At 41.8% G+C, this 18,967-nt stretch overlaps 1 protein-coding gene across 3 annotated transcripts in view; it reads right to left on the bottom strand.

The window, feature by feature from the left end:
* GANC (glucosidase alpha, neutral C) overlaps window positions 1-18,967 on the bottom strand; it is a 386,043-nt gene that overhangs the window by 86,695 nt on the left and 280,381 nt on the right. For all 3 annotated transcript variants that reach the window (XM_085627093.1, XM_085627092.1, XM_085627091.1), the window contains exon 22: window positions 11,746-11,859. In XM_085627093.1, coding sequence (XP_085483219.1) covers window positions 11,746-11,859 — 114 coding nt within the window. The remainder of the gene's footprint in view (window positions 1-11,745; window positions 11,860-18,967) is intronic.

Below are 18,967 nucleotides of genomic sequence, written 5' to 3'. Positions count from 1 at the left end.
GTATGCTCTGTCTTCAAAGAGAATGGTGCCATCAAATGGCAGGTCTATTAGAGACGCCTGAATGTTGCTTGAAAAGCCCATGGATCTCATCCACAAGTGGCGCCGAAACCCCACGCTGGCACTAATTGCACTGCCCAACCAGTCAGTGGTGTCTAGTCCAGAGCGAATTATGTATTTTGCGGCGTTTTGTCCATTCTGCATGAGCTACGCATGATTAGTGCGGCATTCTTCTGGGCCTGCCGGTAATATGTCGTGAACCATATCCCACAAAGCATGTGAATAGCATCTCAGGAGGCAACTTGCATTTACTGAACGCAGGGTGAGGGAGGCAGAGGAGAACATTTGCTTTCTGAATGCCTCCATACTTTTGAATTCCCTTTTAGTGGGCGTAGTACAAAATTAGTTAGGGTTGAGCATACTGGTTGATGCCAGGACCACCCAATTTTCAGGTATAATTTGTTGCAGCAGGAAAGGAGGATCTCCAGACATAGGTCTATGATGTCCGGCAGCCTGTCGGTTGGCTGGTGGACAAATAGGCTTTCTATCAGAGCTTTGTTGAAGGGTAGAAGTGGTTCCAAATACATCTGTCCAGGTTACAGGAATTCTATGGGCACATTAGTATTGACTTCAACAGATGAAAGTTGGAGGTCTAGAACTTGAGCCTCCCTGCTAATTACTAACGTGAATGGGGCTGATTCCACTGTGGAGGGTATCAGGAGGAGTTCAACCAAGTATCTGGGGAAGTGTTCAGTCCAATGGCCTTCCGAAGGTCTATGGAAAGTTCTCTTCAGCATGGTAAAAGGTTCACTTCATCATCTCGGTCATCTCCATCATGGTGACACTGAATCTGAGGCAAAGGGAACATCGAGTGGTTGATATAAAGGCAGGGTTTCATCTGAGTGAGAATTAGGCTGAACTTTGGTCAAGGCCCTGTAGGGTTTACTTCTGAGTTCAAGAGGACAATGGGCTTTCCCTCTGGCATCGGTGCTGTAGTCAACGCACTGGGACATGGCAAAATTCTTAGCCAATGTCGAGATGGGAGTTGGCTCAAGGGGAGAACCTGCAGCCATGGCAAGAGGCACAGATACACTGATGGTAGTCCAACTGGTGGCCTCCTTTGATCCTTGGGGCCCAGAGGCTTACAGAAGAGATCTGGAAGAGTGCCAAAAATGTGCACTATAGCCTTCTTGAAGGATATAACTTGCAGTGGTGTCACAGATGGGCCTGAGAATTTATGTGGGATTGGATTAAGTTGTGGGTTTGACTCCATGGAAGGAGACCGAGAGGAAACCTGACATTCACGTAACTCCTCCTGACAAAGGTGACAAGTGACAAGAAGAAAGAGACTTCTTGTGTTTTTTTCTTTGATTTGGACCTACCTGATGCCTTTGAATATGAAGAGCACTTTCTCAGCATTTGCCTCGAGAACAAGAATGTGGACGGGTTCACATCATTGACTGGGACCAGCCCTTACGTGCCTTTCAAAGGTGTTTGGCAACACAGAGCCTGCCTTTGCAGTCTAGGATGAACTTTGGATTCATCTAGGCACAATTGCTGCAAGACCTGTAGCTAAACGATGACCCTAGGCACCAGAGACATGGTGGGGGATCTCTCACAGACATCTGTTTGTGACAGTCCATGCAGGGCTTAAATCCTGTAGTCTTTTGGAGAGGACATAATCCTTTGCACAGTGTGAAAACGTTTGACACAAATCTCGACAAAACATAGAAATGATGAGGAAGTGAACTCTGAATCTGCATCCAAAGGCACAGAAAGGATTTGACATCAGCCCACACAATTGACAATTATATGTGGCTCCAGCATCATTTCTAGAGAGGGATGAAGTCAACACGGAACCGCATAACGCCACCTGCCAGGGTGCGAGGTAATTGCTGAAAAAATTCTTCAGCTGCTGTCTGGAAGTATTTAAAAGGTAAGTAATCTGCGGTCAGAAGTATCCATTAGAACAGTCTATCTAATATTAATTAAAAAAACATTATTATCAGCTCATATATTACATTGCACCAATCGTTTAAACAAGTTATTTTTTAATTATTTTCCAACAAAAATATGAATGCAGAATCATAGGAGAATCGAGGCTCATTCGGCACATGGTACAGCATTCCAACAATTTCTCTCTCTAATGCTTATAAATGCCTCTCAAACCTGAACTCGATATGCTCAGATTGAAAAGAACAAGTTTGGTAGTGCCATCAAAATGAAAACATTGGTATGTCATTCAGTGTTCTCAAGTCACCTAAGTCTCCTTAACAACCTTCTGTTCAACTGGCAAAGATCTAGTTGTCTTAAAGAGTTAGGGTACAGTAAGCTGCCTGCCTCTGTCCAATCCCTGGTGAACTTAAGGAGCATATTCTCCATGTTCCAGCCATCTCCACCAATTCAAAACATTATCAATACTTTTCTTGAGCAAGAGTTTCCCTTCAACCTGGCAAAATCACACACACAACTAACTCTTCCTTTTTTCTTTAATAAGCTTTATTCTGATATGCATCAACCAAAAAGCATGCAAACATGTTAAAATACATAGAATCAGAAAGATGCACATAAAAGGGACATTTCCAGTTAATGAATATACTAATATTCAAGAAGCTGCCCCTCAATCCAAACTCTCTGCCCCATTAAAAAGGTACCACATGTCACATTTTCTATTCAATTTTGCACTTTATACATATTCCTGGCAGTGAAATAAACCCATCATAAACACTAAAAAGCTAATTACCTCAACTCATACCTCCTAGTCCATGTACCTAATTATGCAACACAAATCATCAATTCATTACCAGATGAGAATATAATACTCAAGTCAAGTTTTTAAAAACATTTTAAAAAACAATAGGTAATTCATAAATAACACAAAAAATAAAAACCTTCAAGGAATATACTGCTCTTATTTCCCCACAATTCACCTACATTTAATAGCCGAGGAAATAAATTTGTATACATCTGGAGCAATTGTATACGAGTCAGAGCCTCCTTACACTTCCGAATATATTAGTGTTCTCAGTAAAGGGTTAGAGGAGATGAGTTATTTGCGGTCTATAAAGATCACAGAAGTAGAATATATGTAACTGCGAATGCGTAACAATAGAGTCACGTGGACAGGGTATCAGGTCTTTAGTAGCAAACATTTTAGAGATGTAGGACACCAAAAGATGAGCCAAACCCAATCTAAACCTTATCAGATAAAATCTTTGATGTGGTGGGTCTTTTAGCAAATAGGGCTCAATGCAGGGGGTTGTTCAAAGGGAGAGGTAGGCCAGCACCATGCCATTCTATTAATCAGCCTCACACCTCAGTCACTCATTCGGCATAGTAATTCTCCCTTTATCATGGTGGAACAAGACAGACCTACCGATGGCATCAAGCTCTTGCTACACGATCTTGAGGCAACTAATCTTTTGTACCTCAATCAGTGTTGACCAGTTGCATCAGTTCGACAGCCACAAAAGAATTGGAGCCATCCTCACTAAGTCACTTATAAAGTTCAGGCTAAGCTCCTCATGGACTGTTGTGGAAAGGATACTGGGAGGCAATGACTGACAAACTTGCGTAAACACTTGTTTTCACTGTGCTGGAGGGGTGAAGGATCAGTGTGCCCCCACACCCCAGCCCCATAGGTGGCAACAGAAATCGGTCTAGCTTTATAGATGGTCAACGGTGTTTCTGAGGGCATGGATCCCAGTTTGGTAGCACATTTACCTAAGGACGCAGTTGCCTGCTCAAACTCTGTTACCCTAACTCCCTCAAGGTGTAGCCAGCAATTCTTGTTGTCAAAAGGTACTCCTAGATACGTGAAAGTGGAAACGCATTTAAGAGCTGTTCTATCAATAAAAAAGGGAGATAGCCTACTTTGCGGTTGCCTACAAACCATTGCATATGATTTAGATTAATTTCGGAAGAGTCCCATATCAGTCATAAAACTCACCAAACTATTAATCTGTAGCCCCCTCTCTGCAGTGCCATGAGGAGCAGTCATCTGCATACATAAGTTCCAGCAATTGCCGTGTCCCTACCCAGGGTGGTTCGGCTGCGGCTTCAATCAAACAGGCCTCTAAGCCGTTGATATAAAAACCGAACACCCTTCCTAATCTTAATATAGGGAGTACACTCCCTACTTGCCCTATACCTAATCCTGCCTTTCACATCTGCATGCAGCTGGGCAAAAAGATAATAAATCTTGGGGTTGGCACCGTAAACTAGCAGCATGGTTGACAATTTCTCCCTTATTATGTTATCAATGCTGCACTTAAATCCATGAATGTCAAAAATAGACATCTCCCTTTAACAGCCACATACTTGCTCATTATTAGGTTTAGATTCAGGCATTTATCAACAGCGCTTAAACCCTGCCGAAAGCCGTTTTGAGCTGCTGCTAGAATGGCTTTTTCACTGGCCCAGGTTTCTAGTTGATCAAACAGGACTCTACCTAAAATCATAGCTGTGGCATCTATTAGGAAAATTGGCCGATAGCATTGTGGATCACTTTATCTCCCTTCTTAAAACCTGGAACAATCGTTATCCGTGACTACGACTTAAGACGGAATGAGCTAGACGCACTTCTTAAAAGATTCAGAGAACTGGGGCCCAAAAAGATAAGTTGTTTTTAAAAATGTCAACTGGGACCCTATCCGGTCCAGGAGATTTATGGCTGGGGCATCTATTTAGAGCTGAAATAACATTACCAAGAGTTATATCCATTACACTTACACCTATTAGGTTGTAAAAATCTAATGTGGCATCTGGTTCAGTAGGTGTGTGGTCATTAAGATCATGCAGCTTGGAGACGTAGTTAACCCATTCATGCAATGGAATGATCACCTCTACAAATGTTTTCAGGCAGCTGAAATAGAAGGGGATAATAACTATCTTCTCCTCCCCATCCTTCATAACTGAGGCACAGACCAACTGCTCCCAAGCATCCCTACTGATCTCTTCATTTCTCTTCCTAAGAGCTTCCTTGTAGGGTATCCTACAATGCTTAATGTCAGATGGAATCCCAGGGAAGTTTCTGAGGGCTTTGCAAAGGTTAGAGAGAGCTTGCAAGCAGGTTTTATTGATCCATTTTTTTGTGTTTTTGAGGGCGCAGGTTGATAGGTGCCAATAAATACTCCTTTGCGCAGATTTCTAAACACGCTGCAAAAGGTGCCCTAGGTCAAGGGTGTTCACTTAGGCAGATCTCAATCTGGGCCCTTTGGTTCACCATGAGTTGGGCTAAAAGGTCCCTGCATCCACATCCCTCCACTTCTGTTGAATCCCCCTATTCCTAGAATATTCTATTGGGCAATTCATCCTATCGGCAGAAGGCATAATCAGATCCATAATAAGGCGTTAGACCAGTGGTTTATGGTCACTGATCACTACATTAAGGATCTGGTCATTTAAAACCTTGTTTGAACCATGATTTAGATAATACAATAAAATCAATTGTAGAACCACTGCCTCCCCCCTATGAAGGTTACTTCTTGACAAATTTCATCTGTTGCCAAGTCCACACCAAGAATAAGGTCATGAGTGACCTTTTCATTTTATCACCACATGGGTTATGCATAAAATGCGAAAGGTGAGCAAGATCATTGTTAGCCATCAATCCACAAACATGATCAACATCAGTGAGGCATAGTGTAAGACTGAAATCCCCTCCCCAAATGATCACATAATCCTATTTCAGGCTTGATAAAAACACATCTACAGTATTGGCTAATGAGTTGATTACATTATCATTGCTGCTAATAAAATTATTAGGATAAAAATTTATCAGAACCAAAAGTGGCGCCCCCACCAAGGAACAGCAGATTAGTTGAAAATGGGGGGAGTCCACTAAAGTCTTTACCACTTTAACTGCCCATAAGTGCTTATTAATGTTAAAAGGCCACAATGGTGCCCACTAGGGGAAAACATTGCTGGTGTATATACCGATAGAAAACCATTTATGTGAGTAACAATTCGTGACCAGGTCTCCTGCAGGCATATAGTCTGGTGATTTGAAATGAAGGAGACCCAGTTACTGTCTGATAGTTTAGATCTAATGCTAGCAATATTCAAGGAGAGGGCACTAAGATCATGTAGCTCAGCTACAACACTAGAGTGGCCTTCTGCTGGAGGTGTCCCCCGTAATATACATTCAGATCCTTCCATTTGTGTTCTTGGTGAGTCAGAAAATGGCTGACTAAGGTCATAAGTATCACAGTCACTGCCTACAAGTGGTGGAGTAGAATAGATTATACCAGAAGTCACTTCTGGTAAACTATTTAATAGGTCTTTATTCGAGTGCTCAAAGGCTTCACTCAATACTAATATGGGGGCTCCTGTTTCTGCTTCTAGGAGTTTTTGGCTGGTCAATCTCTGGTCAACCATCTTCTTCAAGGACAGCAAAACATCTGGGCTGGCACGATAAAACTTCTATTCATTATATTAGTTATAGGTGTAGGATAATAAAAATATCCGAGGGGGACCACAACTCACTCAAATCAAAACTTGACCTGTCTGAAATCTCAAATTGAAAACCAATCACAAGCTCCCTATCATAGGCAAACTCACTGAAAAAAACACCACATTCAAGCTCCAAAATCCTATTGATTCATCCAACTCCCTCTGTTGCTAACATAAGGGCTTTAGGTTGAAATGGCACAATGAAATGGGGATCCTCATTTGTTTCATGGCGTCCTCCATATTCTTGGTTTGGGCAATGCCTGTCATTCCTGGATTTCAGGGTGATCTTTGATGTAGTCGATGTGACGCTTCCAACTACTTTTGCAACTCTGGAGGGCTATGGTGCATTCTTAGGATTGGCTTACATACCACTGCAATCTGGAATTAGCTTTCTAAGTTAATACACCCTTTTGTCATTTGTCCTCTATGCCTTTGTTATGGAAATGTGGCATTTTGACGCCTTTGAAGTGACTAAGCCTTGCTGCAGAAGCCTTCCCACATATGCTCTGGTTAAAAAGATCAACATTTCTATTATGGAGTCCCACAGGGCTCATCTTTGAGCCGTACACTATTTAATGCCTATGTTTCCACCCTTGCAAAAATTGTCAAGAGATGGGGATTTGATATCTGCGCCTATGCAGATGATAAGCAGCTGGTGATACCAAAAGGAGAAAGACAGGCCGAAACCAGAAACAAACTGATGACAGAACAGTCTTAAACAGCACACCGAAAAGTCTGGGATTCTACTTTTAGGTGGGGCAAATTTGATTAGGGACTCATCGTGGTGACCAACCCTACTGGGTGCTGCTCCAGAGCCCAAGAAGGTAGCAAAAAATGTTGGAGTTCTCATAGATAATTCTCTATCAATGCAAGAACAAGTCAAGGCCATCTGTGGCAAGTGTTTTGGCATTCAAAAACTTTTAAGGAGACTTTTCACCTGGATACTAGTCAATTGGAGAAAAACCATAGTCTAGGCTCTCATAACCAGTAGACTGGTCTATGGGAATGCACTGTATACGGGCATGGTGGACTATCTGTTTTCATGACTCCAAGTGATATGAAACACAGCAGTCAAATTGATCTGTAATAAAGACAGACATATTTCTGCATCTGCTTGTTTAGCTACCCTGCACTGGTTGCCCACGCGGCAAAGAGCAAGGTTTAAACTTCTTTGCCAAGCGCACAAAGCACTTTAAAACACAGGTCCTAAAATCCTACAAGCTACAGTCAACTTTTATACTCCAGCATGTGATCTGAGATCACACAACCTTGCACTGGCTAAAACAAAGTGAATAAAGAAAGTAAGTGCAGGAGATGTTCATTTTCGTATTTGAAAGCTGTTCAGTGGAACATGCTACCATTAGATCTCCGCCTCACTGAAGAACATCTTTTAGGTTCAGGAAGAAATTAAAAACCTGGTTGTTTAGGACTTAAGGACTTTTTTGTGCGATCTAGTGAACCTCCAAAATAATAGGGAGCAACTCAGCGCCGTGATATCCCCTTGGGGATGATTGTCACGCTCTACAAAAACCATAAATAAATAAATAAAATACTTTTCTATTTCCAAATTGCTGTAGACAAGATTTGCTTTGAAATTTAGTAGGGTGAACTCGGAGGAAGAGAGGTGGATTTGGAAGGCAGTTGAGAGTTTTGCACAGCTTAGACTGGGAGTGACTATTTTGGGTGCATGGAGCTCTGGAATAGTTTTGATGCCACAAACCATGAAGCCAAGAAAGAAAGTCAACACTTTGTTACTAACATGGTAAAGAAAAGCCTGCTATTTTACAAAGGAGGGAATCTGCCTGGATCTGAAGAGGATAAAATGCACCTCTACCTGATGAACAGAAGAATAATTCTTATAAGTCTGCCTGAGAAAAGGAGAGAAATTTAGCTCACTATATCCTGAACATCTACACTTAAGTATTTACTACAGTACTAATGGCACTGGTCTCCAACTCTCGCTAGGTTAATGGTGGTAAAGGCTTCTGTGAAACTACCCTACTTAGGCTGCAGCACACAGAAGCTAGGAGCCAGGAGGAATTACAGTGAACCTCCTGAACCTGTACATTCTAGTGGACCAAGCAGTGTTGTGTGAACACTTCAGCAATTGGGAAAAGTTGAAAGAAACTAATCATTAATATTTGAGAATGCTTGTTCACTGCTACTAGCGTTTTGGAAATTCTTCAATGCTGAATGAAATCCACTCTTGACCTGGGGCGGCTCCTCCGTTAAGGCGGAGGAGTGTCACCCCACTAAACAATTGCCCCCAGGGATGGAAAAATAAAATGGCAATAAGCTCATTTATTACCAATTTATTTTTCAAAACCCGTCCCGAGCCGAGCGTCAGTCCGGTGGGCAGGGCTTTCTGATTTCTGCTGCTGCCAGACAGGCAGTAGAAAGCAGTAATGGGCAGGACACTTTAAGTTTAAAGTGTGCATGTCTTTTTGGCCGGCCATCTTGCGACGGCCAGCCAGAATGCGCATTTTAAACCTCTCTAACCCAGCTGTCCTAAACAGCTGGGTTAGAGACAGCATAGGGCTCCAGTGTCCTTGGGAGCGCCAAAGGAGGCTGCTCTCTCCAATCCTGGCCCTTCTTTCATGGTGCATGAGAGTAGCGCCAGGGTTGGTTACTGCAGCTTCCTGGGTCCCGCGCTGGAGAAGACCTGAGCAAGGAGGACATGGCGCCAGTAAGGTAAGTGGAATTATTATTTTTTCACGTATTTATTTTACTTATATTCACCACCCTCCTTACATGCCAGCCGCCACTGCTCCTGACAACTAGGACAACTTCACCACCCTCCTTACATGCCATCTGCCACACCTCCTGACAACTAGGACAACTTTTCATATCTCCTTGAAACAGAAATAATGGTGATGGATTAAACTTTGTGTTTTTTCCATGTGTGTGAGTTTTTTGGAAAGACGTTAAAGACTACATCTTCTAAGTCCAATGGAACAAATTTTAATATGCCAATCATCAATGTCTATCTCACAGGGTAAACAACCTTTACAACGCAGTCATTACAACGCACTACCTTTACAACGCAGTCATTACGATGCAACATCCTTTACATCACAGCTATTACAACGCATGTCACTACAACACATGCCATTACAATGCATGCCACTACAACGCATGCCATTACAAAGCATTATAAGATAAGTAATGGGAAATAGTAATTTTTACCCCTACACTAACCAACACTTACCCTACTGTTGCACTCACTGGAGTGGGAATAGTAATTTTTACCCCTACACTATCCTACACTTACACTACTGTTGCCCTAATCATATTATGCATTGTAATGGTATGCGTTGTAATGGAATGAGTTGTAAGTGTAGTTTCTAAAAATGTGTTGTGACGGCATGCATTGTAAAATCATGCGTTGTAATGGATGTTGCGATGTAAAAACTGCATTGTAAAGGCATGTGTTGTAAAAGTTTGCGTTGTAACGTGTCCTATTCATCTCACAGTGCTCACATGGGGGTCATCCACTGAGTGTGCCTAAGTCTGATGAAGGACATTTATTTTTACATTTTTTGCATTTCCTACAAAATAACATTGAACAACATTTTCGTCTGTTTTGCTATTATTCCTACATCTAATCAACTTAATTCTGTAACATTTTGCATATAAATCCCTTGCCTTTTTGACGTTTGAACTTTTCACCTTCTTTATTTTACAACTTAATTGTTGTTTTTGAATTTATAGCACTGTAATTTTCTCAGAGGAAGGATTTTCTGCTTATGCCTACTAGCCAATTGTGGATCAAAGTAACCTCTTTAATTTTGTGACTTAAACTAACTAGGCCTTGTGGGAGCTCAGTAATGCCTGACATCTAGACTGTTGTGTCTCTCCCCTTGCCTAACCCTCAATCACACACAAATGTAACTTGCTCAAGTTATATGAATTATCACTACAAACCCGAAAAAGCAATAGATTATGTGATGAAACACCAGAGCTAGGAAGGGGTGTCCACAGTGTGGATCTATATAATTTAATTTCAGATGAATATATAAAATTTCATAAATGCTGTGCCTCCAATCACAATTCCTCTCCCTGTCATGTTGAGTCCCCTGCAGCCCAGTTCTTCTGCAGGAAGATCTGCTAATGCAGAATGGTGTAACTCAATCTAGTTGACACCCAATTCTGCCCATGTAAAATATTGGATGGCCTTAGCCTTCCTAAAATTAAATTCTTCAAAGAAATTGTTTTATTTTTTCCAATGGGGAAATCCTCTGTGCCAGTTTAGAATTAAATCTCTGAAGTGCAGGTAACCATCTCTCTGTGCCTTCCACAAGCTAAATCCCTAAGCACCCCCACCATTTATTCTATTACATTAAACATTAAGGGGCCAATTTAGAGTTTGAAGGACAGCGTACACTCTCGTGACAGCACCCTGTCCAAAAAGCCCTTGGTCCACCTGCTCTATTTAGAGTTGGATGGGCCATCATCTTTCAGATGGCGGTGCCCCCGCAGGCTCCATTAGAAAGTTCACTCAGAGGGGTCAATGGATTAGGGACTGTCCAAGTAGGGACATCACACGGCTGCGCTATATAGAGTGGACAGCTTCATGGGCTTTTTTTCTGGATGTCACCACCAGGAAAAACCTGGTAGTAACAGACAGAAAAAGAAAATCACTTCCACGCCTTGTGAGAGAACTCCCAGGGTGTGAGGTGCATTCGTTTTTTTTTGTTTTTCATAAACAAACTCCAGCTTTGGGAGTCTATTTTTAAAAAGCAAAAATGTTTGGTGCACAGAAAACTGTGGTGCTTCAAAGGAGCCACCATGAGAGCATTTCGTCTGAGGGCGCTGAGATCACCGCTTGGACCGGTGGCGTTCTCTCAGTATGGTAATCACCTCTGCCACCCAGGTAGACGGTGGCCACCCACCAATCTCACATTCGGCCCCTAAAACATCTTTCAAAATTAATCTAATCTAGATTATTTAATCTTAATTGAACAGAGATTCATTTTACTTGACTAGATTTAATGTCATTTAATGCTCGATTCTTAATCTTATTTATTTCAAATGTAATCTTCATTCCTTAGTGCTCTCAGACATAGAGAGTGCTCCTCTATGGCCACTGTAATTCTATTTTAGACCCACTCAAGGTAATTCTGCATTGGAGGGTCCAGATGGTCAGACTTCCTAGCCATAGTGTGGCTGAAAATCTGACCATTTCAAGCCATCGCTTTGTGGTTTTGAACGGCTCCCAGTGGACGTCATGAGGGTATCAGAGAAAACATAAGGCCTGAAGTCATCAAAAGAGAATGACATATTATAATACTGCACCTTACAGTCCAGAGCAACTCGGAGTTCATAGGAAATGTCCTTCATCCATTCGCTGGACTTTCCCACTGCAGTCTTTAGGGCGAGAACTGTACCACCTCTCTGGAAAACGGGAATCTGTAAATTAAATGAAATCATTTAACATGCCTCTCAGGGTAAAGGCCTTAGGGGGTCATTATGGGCAATTGTCTTTTTGTCTACTTCATATTTCAAAGCCTCTGTTTATTTCTGTTTGTGGGTGGGGCTTGGATATACATTTGCTCTCGTCCTCCAAGTACCTTCTCCATTAGTTATGCAGATACAGTGCAGGTACACAGAGCTTGTGACTTGAAAACTCATTCTATCTAGTCGTTTCATTTGAGCTTCCTTGTCTAGATTTGTTAAAAAAAATAACTATTATGCCATCACAATCGATGGAAAAAATGATTTTCGAGCCACAAATATTTAAAAATGTCTGGAAAGCTGCCAGAAAGTTATGATGTTCATGTTTTTCCATGCTTACTAGACTGCGTGCTTATAGTGAAGTGGGCATTTCTGTCATAAAAGAAGAAATAGCTCTGTGAGTTAATGCACCAACTGCTTTTATGTATGTGTAGTCAATCAGGCTTTTAGCCATCTGACGTCAGACTTTGCCAAAAGTTTGAGAGATAGACCTATTTTTTTGTGTTTACATTTGGACCTTACCTTATATAATGCCTTATATAAAACGTAAGATATCAAACGAGTTTAGAAGCTTTCTTGGATTTAACAAAGATCTTCTCAAGAATAAACAATATAGAGAAAGACTTGTTCCTCTTAATATCTAATCGATGACACACCTGGAGGCATGTCTCTTTAATCTCCCTAGTCTTGCAAGACTTGCATTAATTCTGCTTGGCCTAATAGAGAAGGGCAGCTAAAAAAACAAGCATCTGCAATGCAATAGGTCTCAAATGTATGCGAGTTTCAGCTATTGGCATTGTAAATGACAATGCCTTTTATTTACGTTTTCGTTTTAAAAACATAAATTAAAGGCATCGTCATTTACAATGCCAATAGCTTAAATTCTAGCAAATGCGAGACCTATTGCATTGCAAATGCTTGAAGACATCGCTGTGTTGCCCCCTTCTGTCGCCCATGGCCCCTGAAGAGCTCCTGTTTGCTACGAATTAAATAAACAAGCCGGTGGTCACAACTGTGCACGAGGGACCCTCCTCCCCTCCTGCACTAAGAGAAACTCATTAAAGAAAATACTGCTTACAGACTAAAGAAGACGTACTGTGTAACAACCGAAGTAAAAGGGCCAGTTCTACTGGGAGGTTACAAATGAACACAAGACAGTACTAAGAAGGGACTAACAAGCCTAATAATAAATCAGAAGCCAGCATTTAGGAAGGACAATGACACAAGCCAATGGCAAATATGGGCGGAGTGTGGGCGGGGCTTCAAGTACATACTCCAATGCAGCATGGCTCACAGAGCAGCGCATGCACTGCCAAGGCTCGACCTAAAAAAGGCAATGGTGAGATGCCTACAATAAGAACAATGCTGCAATATGGTAATACCAAGAAAAAATATTTGCCATTTTTGCTGATGATCCCTGTATTTGAATATCCGATGATGAGACACGATGGGACTTTGAGTAAATGACGCGTGCTTTGTGATTGGCTAAACTGCGCTCTGTGTCAGGATAGTCAACCGGGCACCAGGAAGCTTAAGTGTGATAGAAGGGATATCTCAATATAGATGCTTGATGTAAGAAATTGGGTCAACGGTTGAGTGGGGTGGGGGGGAAGCCCCACTCAGGTAACAACTACAATCCCTATAAGGGTGAACCACAAAAGTCACTAAATTAATGTGCTTAACCCTCTGGTAGCTTGACACAAAAGCAGTCAGGCTTAACTTAGAGGCAATGTGTAAAGTATTTGTACAGCACACAAACAGTATTAAAGTGAAGACACAACACAAGAAAAACCCAAACCAATTTAGAAAAACAGAGTAAATTTCAATAAACATAACATAACCAGAACGACGAAAATCTAATAAGTAGAACCAGAGATAAGCAGTTTTAGAAGTTCGCCAACTATGGTTATCTGGTCGCACTGGACCAGGACAAAGTTACAAGTTCAGGCCGACCGTGATGGAACACAGGCCAGGCAAAGGATCAAGTTTGGCCCACTGGGAGTTGAACCTTATGTTCTTTGATCGAGGTTTGCATGGCGTTGCTTTGTGAAGCTTCGTGTCACTCGGCGTCGGTCCCAATGAAGCTTGCAGTTGTACGGTGAAGCTTTGCAGGGCTTTGCATCACTTGACATCGGTTCAAATGAAGCTTTCAGCTGTGCAGTGAGGCATTATGGGGCTTTGCATTGCTCAGAGTCACTTCCGATGAGGCTCTCAGCTGTGCTAAGGAACTTTGAGGGGTTTTCGTGTCGCTTTGCGCCTGATTTATGCAGCCTTCAGTTCGGCAAGGAGGAGTTCTCTCTAGAGCCAGTCAAGAGTCCAGGACCTGGGGAGGCACCTCTTGGGGGATCAAGGACTCACTTCAGCAGAGTCCAGCAGGAGGTTCAGGCTGGTCTAGCAGCAGGTCCAGGCATGCCCAGTTGCAGCAGGTCAGCTGGGCAGTTGCAAGGAGGTCTCTGAAGCTTGTGGTGTCCCTGTAGATCACACAGGTCAGCTAACTGACCACTGGGTAACCTGGGACAAAGACACGCATCTCCAGGCTTCCTTCTCAGACAAAATGGCATTCATCATCATCATATTACTTTACTTCAGCCAAACAGCCATAAAAATACAGTTCAGCAACATCAAACATGCATACAGATAGCACATTTAAAACAATCAAGGAATCCTTCAAGCAGCAGGGCAGTCCTTATGTAAGTTCCACAGGTCCAGGAGTGATTGATGAGTGGCTTTGGATGTCCAATATTTATACCTGACGTCAGCCTTTGTATGGGGGGGAGATTCGTTGTCCTGCCCCTACACCTGGTTCTGGAAAGTTGTTCCCTTCCCCTGTCAAGGTTCCAAACTGTCTCAGCGTAACAAAAAACAGGCAGGCCTTGTGTCAGATTTCTTTGTGCATGTGTGAGGCAGAGCCTCTGAAGTTAAAGCGGGGCTGGGTATAGCTCCTCCCCATTCATCCTGTCATGATGGCCCATCCTGTCCACGCCTAAGCCCCTTGTGCCACTGTCTGGAAGGCATGCACAAACCCCAACAGCAGACCCAGTCAAAGTTATGTGACCCAGATTACTGGTAGAAGGCACAAATGGTTATGACAAGAAAACGGCAACTTTCTAAAAGTGGCATTTTCAGAATTGTAACTTAAAATCTGACTTCACCTTTAAAGAGGGTTTTAAATTACAATTTGTTAGAGTGTAAACAGCATACCTCTATCTCCTCCCAATCCAACGTTATCACTTATTAAATGTAATAAGGTAACCCAGTGTTAGTCAATGGGAGAGATAGGCCGTGCAACAGTGAAAAAACAACTTTAGGAGCTTGTCACTGCCAGGACTTGTGAAACTTAAACATACATGTCCTACTTTTGAAATATACACTACACCCTGCCTTATGGGCCTTTAGGGCCTAACTTAGGGTGATTTATAAGTATAAAAAAGGAAGGATTAGTCCTGTCAAAAGGTTTTTTTTGCCAGGTTGAAATGGCAGTCTAAAACAGCACATAGAGGGTGCAGTGACAGACATGAGAAATGTTTAGTAGGAGAAACAATAGGTGCTGCAGCGCACTATCAGCATTTAATTTACAGGCCCTGGGTACAAGTAGTACAATATACTAGGGGCGTACAAGTAAATTAAATGGGCCATATAGGTGTAGGCCAATTTCACCATTTATTAATAGGTGAGCACAATTACTTTATCACTGGTTAGCAGCGGTAAAGTGCACAGAGTGCTAAATGTCAACAAAAATGGGTTCAGCAAAGTAAGGGAGTGAAGGCAAAAAGTTTGAGGTGGCTCTACATAGAGGGCCACCAGGTCCAACACTTGCACTTGTATCGTCAGTATCTAACATACTATCAGTGCTCTAAATGTCTATGGATAATGTTACTGTTGAAACAAATCTAAACTAAACAAACATTGAAGGTCAAAAAATTGATTTCGGAAGAATGAACAGCTAATGGTCTGGGTTTGTCCAATCCAGTAATGTGTAAGATATGTATTATGAATATTTATGAGGTACATTTAAATATAATGAATTTTAATGGTGATTAGGTGCATATATGTTGGTCTTTCTGAAATCCGGCAGGGTTGCACTATTTTCAAAACACTCAGCCCACGAAGGGTTTGAGATATAGTAAATGATTGGTATAGATACTCCAAACAATGCAGGCTCTGCATTCGGTAAAACCTACCTCTCCTTGGGGTCGTGGTCGCGCTCCAGGCAAAAGAGGCACACGCGGTGCGGATCCGTCACCGACATTAGTCGGTTACAGGAGCCGCAGGCCTTGAAAGCAGGCATCCCTCGTGCACCTGTTCAGTCGAGAAAAACTTAGTAAAAAAATGACTGAGGTGCCGCTCTTCCCGGATCTGCGCTGGCTGGTGTGGAAAAAGAAAGAACTGATGTCAGCGCCCGAGGGTGGCGTCTAAGTAGCAGCCGCGATGTCATCCTGGCGACCACGACGCAGACGACGGACGCGGAGCCGACCGACGCCACCTTTCGACACACAGAGGTACTGCTGACAAAAAAACTTTCCAGATCCAGTCTGACGCCTGGGGGTAACTCTAAGGTGCGAAATCTATAACTAACGTGTTTCTTTCAGATGTCTAGATCATGGACTCGTAGCATTAGAAAAAATCTGGCAAAGACGTAGAGGCAGACACCCCACCCAGCTAGGGTTTATGCCAAGGGATAGATGCAGCTCTACGGACTTGGAAGACTCAACCCTGCTTTATGTGATTATAAGATCATAAGTCTTTTATGCTGAATGCCTCTCTCATGTGTATGGTATTCACATAACAAAACCTGCAATGAAAAAAGTGATATGAGATACATATAATATTGAAAATGTGAAATGATTTTATGAATGATGTAATAAATGTAAATGCCTGGCCCCAAAATGGAAGTAATATTAGTTGCGTAGGTATGATTGATGGATGATGCCAGTGTTGGAACACTATCACTATTATGCGTGGCAAAAATACCCATGTTAAGATGCTTGTTGTTTTTAATGCGTGCCTTCTACTTGACCGACTATAGGCAAAGCAAAATGCATTACAGCAATGGGAGGAAGCAGGTCTCCCAGAATACAAGAGTGTTAAATAGGGGCCAATGGCTCAGGAGAATAAATATATTTTTTTTAAAATATAATTGTAATCTTTTTATTATACAAGCCAATATTAACATTTGCCTTGTCTGGCAAATAACAAGAGATCTATTACAGTTTAAACAATGTGCAATAACTTCTCCTAAACCACTGCTAGATACCTTATCAACCACAAAGGCAGCAATGTCCTGAATTTATCACTTTCCACATGTAGTCTAGTCAGATATTCACCATACCCAAATCTACACAGGCTTTTTAGGGACCCATTTATTTGTCATGATTGTTAGTTAATGCTTTTATAAGCAAATGCGGACATGGGTCAATGCCTCCAACTTGCCTGAAGGTAATAAAATACAAGCTCCTCTTATAATTATCTTAAAGTCTTTCCATTGACATCTCTAGGGTATCACTAATTTCAAAGAAATCTGTTCTCTGTTTCGTAAATTCAGCCTCCTCTACCACATATGTCCGAATATTTGGGCTAAGATTTCTTGTCGGGATCTTATTCCCGGTTTAAAGATAGGAGGATCTTACTACTACTACATAGGAGAATGATCTTCTAGGTCTCAGAGTCAGTCATCTAAACTAAAGCTCCTTACTGTCTTCTTGCTATCTACTAGGGGTAAACCCACATGTGTGAAGCAATTAAAAGACAACAACCAGCACTATACAAACCTCGCCAATAGCAATGAGAGAATTCTCCCCCTATGGAATGCTTCAAATGCTATAACATCAAGCATATTTAAACTCTTCATTACTCCAATAAATAATATTGGCCCTCCATGTAAGCTCTTCCCACTGAAAGCAATATGGTAGGCTGAATTGGATTGTTACATGCTTACATATTAACAAGGATCATTTGACCATTCTCTTCTATTCGTACAACTGTAACATATCATGGTATATCGACCAGACCTGTGTCATGCCTGTGTCAACAGCACCCTACCTGAAACTGAAATGAGCCCCCCGCCAATATCTCCTGGAATTTGGAGTCAAATTGATATAGAACATTACACCCCTCCAATCTTTGGCCAGTTTTGCTCCCTCTTTCCCTGGAAGGTGTGTTTGTTGAAAGGCTGCAATTATCAACGACCCGAGATTCAAGTATGATTATTAATACAATATCTTCTTAATGGATCACCTAATCATCTCCTGGTCCAAGACAGGCACCTACATATTTGTTACTGTTATTAATGGGGTCTCTCCGTCTATCAAATAATACTACATTCTTTACAAATGGAATTCTCAGGTCAACTCGCTAAGAATGATTGGGAGAAACAAATTTGTACAGTGCACCTGCTCCCCATAGATGTGTCCTGCTGCCCAAGGAAGACAGAAATGGAAAGCAAAGAGAGCAACGGCATCAGAATAAATAAAGGCCTGGTGTACAAGGTGATTTTATGGTCAGAAAGTCAAATTTGACCATTTGCGACAACAAAATGGCTCTTTTAGATGTAGGAAACCCAAACTGAGATTCAGGAACATGTTACAGAATCACAATTTGGATTTCAGACTAAATACAGAATTAGCATTCGGAAGAGACATGTGAAGAGCATCCCTTCCAAATACCAATTCCTTAATTGCGTATTAAAGTTTTGCAATCTAAATCTATTCGCAAAACACTGATATTTTAGCACCCAAAAAAATTTGCAAACTGGAAGCAGTTCCCAAGAGACCCCTCCCCTTTTGTGAATGTAAAGATAAAGATATTTAGGCTGCATTTACAGAAAAAATATATTGCTTTGTTTAAAAGCAATCACAGACAGGGTGGTCTACTAACTCCAGCCGGCTACTACGCCTGTGACTCTAACCAATCATAGTGGGTCTCAATTTGCAACCTACCCCATGCAAATTAATGAGGTAGGTTGAACTGCATCCCACTACCAATCGGTATTTTGTGAACCAGCCTATTAATACATAGGTTGGTTCACAAAATAGCGATGGATTCAGTAGAAATCAGTGTACAAATT

The sequence above is a fragment of the Triturus cristatus genome, chromosome 9, assembly GCF_964204655.1.
Source record: "Triturus cristatus chromosome 9, aTriCri1.1, whole genome shotgun sequence".
Lineage (NCBI taxonomy): Eukaryota > Metazoa > Chordata > Amphibia > Caudata > Salamandridae > Triturus > Triturus cristatus.
This window is presented reverse-complemented; position numbering and strand designations above follow the sequence as displayed.